Consider the following 5,000-nt stretch of genomic DNA (forward strand, 5'->3'; position numbering starts at 1 on the left):
CCTGATTTTTGCAATGTTACGTAGATGGAAGTAGGCGGTCCTTGAAATTGATTTTATGTGGGTGTTAAAGGATAATTCCTGATCAAATATAACACCAAGATTCCTTACAGTCTCACTGGAGGCCAAATTAATGCCATCCATAGTTAATATATCTTTAGATCATTTGTTTCGTAGATTCTTCGGGCCAAGTACAATAACTTCAGTTTTGGTCGTGTTTAACATCAAAAAATTTAAGGTCATCCACGTTTTTAAGTCCTTGAGGCAGTCTTGAATTTTATTTAGATGATTAATTTCATCAGGCTTGATTGATAAATATAGTTGAGTATCATCCGCATAACAATGAAAGTTTACAGAATGATTCCTTATAATATTGCCTAACGGAAGCATATATAGTGTGAACAAAATAGGTCCAAGCACTGAGCCCTGTGGCACTCCATGGCTAACTTTGGTTTGCATGGAAGATTCATCGTTGACACGTACAAACTGAGAGCGTTCAGATAGATAGGACCTAAACCAGCCTAAAGCAGTTCCCTGTATGCCAGCTAAGTGCTCTAGTCTTTGCAATAGGATATCATGGTCGATAGTATCACATGCAGCACTAAGATCGAGCAAGACAAGAATAGAGACAAGTCCCTTGTCAGAGGCTATTAGAATGTCATTTGTGACTTTAACCAGAGCTGTCTCTGTGCTATGATGTGTTCTAAAGCCAGACTGAAAATCTTCAAATAAATCATAGTTTTTTAAGTAATCACACAGCTGTTTTGCGACTGCTTTCTGAATAATTTTTGAGAGGAACGGAAGATTAGAAATAGGTCTATAGTTGGCTAAAACCTCTGGATCGAGGTTGTGCTTTTTAAGAAGCGGTTTTATCACTGCTACTTTGAATGATTTTGGAACATAGCCTGATAATAAAGACATATTCATAATATTTAATAAAGAAGTGCTAATTAATGGAAAAACTTCTTTTAACATCAACACATCTAAGCGTATTATGGGATGTCATCAAATGCCGTTGGCATGGCGACAGATCATTCACCATCAAGTTAGTTCAAAAGTTTGCAGTTCAAATATTCTGCTGCTTTCCCAAGCCTTTTTACTTTCTTTTCTCATCTTAATACAAATTCATTCACTACTACTTACATCTGATATTTAACTCCTTCAGCCTATTTTCAGCTGCAGAAACCATTCAACTATTACATTATTCAGCTATTTCAGGACATCAAGGCTATGTGTGTTGTTGTTTATACCTTTTTTTAAACCTTTTCTTTTAAATATTAAGCTTTTCTGCATTTTTTTAGCTAAAAGCAGCTACCATTCAGCTAATAACATATTCAGCTTTTTCTGCATTTTCAGCCAAATTCAGCCATAAATGTTCACAGTTTACAGCATTCGCACGCATTTTCTGCAGGAAATGCATTCTCTAGTTTTTTATTATTTTACCAACCTATGAGAGGTTTTCCTACGTTTTTCATGAAAAATATGTCTGAGGAGTGTAGGGTTTGGGAATTATGGCAAGTTTAAAAACATTTTCGAGGGAGAATTTCGAGCAGTCCTGCACTCTGTTTTGAGATCAAAGCACTCTCGACTTAACGAGCTGCTCAATCCACTCTAATGTTAAAATCTGAAAAAGGCCTCTCTGCTAAGCTCCAAACTAAGTTCAATATCTCAAAAAGTGTAAAACATATCAAAAATCTTTTATACAAGTTTTATAGCTGAAGTTATTGTGATCATTTGAAAGTTGGAATGAAGTGTCTGGCTGAAATTATGTGGAAGGAGAAGCATTTGGCGCAAAGTGTAGGAAAAGTGGATTCCCATTCACTTTAATGTTAAAAAAAGAGTTTAAAAAGCTGAATATTTCAAAAAGTATGAAATATTTTGAAAAGGTTGAAAGTTTCCCATCGATTGCTGAAAAGGCTGAATACTTTAATATTTGAATGGTTTCTGTAGCTGAAAATAAGCTGAAGTTATGGAGAGCCAAAGTATTGGCTGAAATAAGGGGAAGAATAAAGATTTGAAGTACTATAGTGCATTCCACTAATAATGGTTAATGGTCGTGCCCTCTACGTCAATTATGGGGTGTCATCATTATATGCCGTTCAAGAGAAGAGAGAGAGGGCGATCAAGAGTCAGTTCTAACTGTTCATTTCATTCTCTCTCTCTCTCTCTCTCTCTCTCTCTCTCTCTCTCTCTCTCTCTCTCTCTCTCTCTCTCTCTCTATCTTCCTCTCCCTCTATATCTTCCTCTATATCTTCCTCTTCCTCTATATCTTCCTCTCTCTCTCTCTCTCTCTCTCTCTCTCTCTCTCTCTCTCTCTCTCTCTCTCTCTCTCTCTCTCAATGTTCCAAACGGCCCAAAACTTCACAGGTTTGGTAACGATGCAGCCATCAACGCATCTAAGTGTATTATGGGGTGTCATCAAATGCCGTTGCCATGGCGACAGACCACTCGCCATGAAGCACGATGTCGCTGTAAGTCCAGTGGAAACGGTCCGCTCGTCCCCCAAACTTCACTTGTATATCACCGATCCATGCCTCAACAGCTATACGTCAAATATGGGGTTTCTTCAAATGCCGTTGCCATGTCAACACAATGCTCGCCATGAAACACGGTTTTCTCATAACTTCAGTGAAAATGTTCCAAACGGCCCAGCACTTGACAGGTTTGGTAACGATGCAGCCATCAACGCATCTAAGCGCATTATGGGGTGTCATCAAATGCCGTTGCCATGGCGACAGATCATTCGCAATCAAGTTAGTTCAAAAGGTTGCAGTTCAAATATTCTGATGCTTTTCCAAGCTTTCAAGCCCCCAGTTTTCATGTATCATTTAAATCTAATTTCTTCACTTTCTTCTTACACATTACATTTCAGCATAGCAGTTCAGCGTCAGCTTTTCAGCATAAAGCATTCCCACTAGCAATTTCTTCTGGAATTGTATTCTCTAGTTTCACTTGTTGTTTGTTCATTCAGGAACTCCTGCTGCAGTGTGCAGTAAACTCAAATCCACCCTGAAGGAGAGGTTCCAGTGTGTGTTTGAGGGCATCGCTAAAGCAGGAAACCAAACCCTTCTGAACCAGATCTACACAGAGCTCTACATCACAGAGGGGGGGTCTGCAGAGGTCAACAAGGAACATGAGGTCAGACAGATTGAAACAGCATCCAGGAAACCAGACAGACCAGAAACAACCATCAGACAAGAAGACTTCTTTAAAGCCTCACCTGGAAGAGATGCACCAATCAGAGCAGTGCTGACAAAGGGCGTGGCTGGCATTGGGAAAACAGTCTTAACACAGAAGTTCACTCTGGACTGGGCTGAAGGCAAAGCCAACCAGGACATCCAGTTCATATTTCCATTCACCTTCAGAGAGCTGAATGTGGTGAGAGAGAACAAGTACAGCTTGGTGGAACTTGTTCATCACTTCTTCTCTGAAACCAGAGACGCAGGAATCTGCAGGTTTGATCAGTTCCCGGTTGTGTTCATCTTTGACGGTCTGGATGAGAGTCGACTTCCTCTGGACTTCCTCAACACTGAGATCCTGACTGATGTCACAGAGTCCACCTCAGTGGATGTGCTGCTGACAAACCTCATCAGGGGGAAGCTGCTTCCCTCTGCTCGCCTCTGGATAACCACACGACCTGCAGCAGCCAATCAGATCCCTCCTGAGTGTGTGGACATGGTGACAGAGGTCCGAGGGTTCACTGACCCACAGAAGGAGGAGTACTTCAGGAAGAGGTTCAGAGATCAGGAGCAGGCCGGCACCATCATCTCCCACATCAAGACCTCACGAAGCCTCCACATCATGTGCCACATCCCAGTCTTCTGCTGGATCTCTGCTTCAGTTCTGGAGGAGGTGTTGAAAACCAGAGAGGGAGGAGAGTTGCCAAAGACCCTGACTGAGATGTACATCCACTTCCTGGTGGTTCAGTCCAAAGTGAAGAACATCAAGTATCATGGAGGAGCTGAGACAGATCCACACTGGAGTCCAGAGAGCAGGAAGATGATGGAGGCTCTGGGGAAACTGGCTTTTGAGCAGCTGCAGAAAGGCAACCTGATCTTCTATGAGTCCGACCTGACAGAGTGTGGCATCGATATCAGAGCAGCCTCAGTGTACTCAGGAGTGTTCACACAGGTCTTTAGAGAGGAGAGAGGACTGTACCAGAACAAGGTGTTCTGCTTCGTCCATCTGAGCGTTCAGGAGTTTCTGGCTTCTCTTCATGTCCATCTGACCTTCATCACCTCTGGAGTCAACCTGCTGGCAGAAGAACAATCAAGCTCCCAGCAGTATAAGGTCAAACTTACACTAATACATCTCTACCAGAGTGCTGTGGACCAGGCCTTACAGAGTCCAAACGGACACCTGGACTTGTTCCTCCGCTTCCTCCTGGGTCTTTCTCTGCAGACCAATCAGAAACTCCTACGAGGCCTGCTGACACAGACAGGAAGTGACTCAGGAACTGAAGAGGAAACTGTCCAGTACATCAAGATGAAGATTGAAGAGGATCTGTCTGCAGAGAGAAGCATCAACCTGTTCCACTGTCTGAATGAACTGAATGATGGTTCTCTAGTGGAGCAGATCCAACAGTACCTGAGATCAGGACGTCTCTCTGAAGATAATCTTTCTCCTGCTCAGTGGTCAGCTCTGGTCTTCATCTTACTGTCATCAGGAGAAGATCTGGACGTGTTTGACCTGAAGAGATACTCTGCTTCAGAGGAGGCTCTTCTGAGGCTGCTGCCAGTGGTCAAAGCCTCCAACAAAGCTCTGTACGTGAACACATAACTACCCAGGTTAAATGTAGTTTTATTTATTCAGCAACAAATACAAGTTTGTTATTGATTTATTCTGTATTGCTGATTCCTCTCCAGACTGAGTGACTGTAACCTGTCAGAGAGAAGCTGTGCAGCTCTGTCCTCAGTCCTCAGCTCCCAGTCCTCTAGTCTGAGAGAGCTGGACCTGAGTAACAACGACCTGCAGGATTCAGGAGTGAAGCTGCTGTCTGCTGG

General features: G+C 42.7%; 1 protein-coding gene across 1 annotated transcript in view; it reads left to right on the forward strand.

Moving 5' to 3' along the window:
• Positions 1 to 2,450: 2,450 nt before the first annotated feature.
• Positions 2,451 to 5,000, forward strand: part of LOC307027306 (NLR family CARD domain-containing protein 3-like) — a gene marked incomplete at its 5' end in the record, with an annotated part of 32,819 nt that continues 30,269 nt past the window's right edge. The window contains 3 exons of the mRNA XM_079695529.1: positions 2,451 to 2,468; positions 2,944 to 4,760; positions 4,863 to 5,000. The exon at positions 4,863 to 5,000 is cut by the window's right edge and continues 36 nt beyond it. Of these exons, the coding sequence (XP_079551655.1) occupies positions 2,451 to 2,468; positions 2,944 to 4,760; positions 4,863 to 5,000 (1,973 nt within the window). The remainder of the gene's footprint in view (positions 2,469 to 2,943; positions 4,761 to 4,862) is intronic.

Source organism: Notothenia rossii, assembly GCF_949606895.1.
Source record: "Notothenia rossii genome assembly, contig: scaffold_164, whole genome shotgun sequence".
NCBI lineage: Eukaryota > Metazoa > Chordata > Actinopteri > Perciformes > Nototheniidae > Notothenia > Notothenia rossii.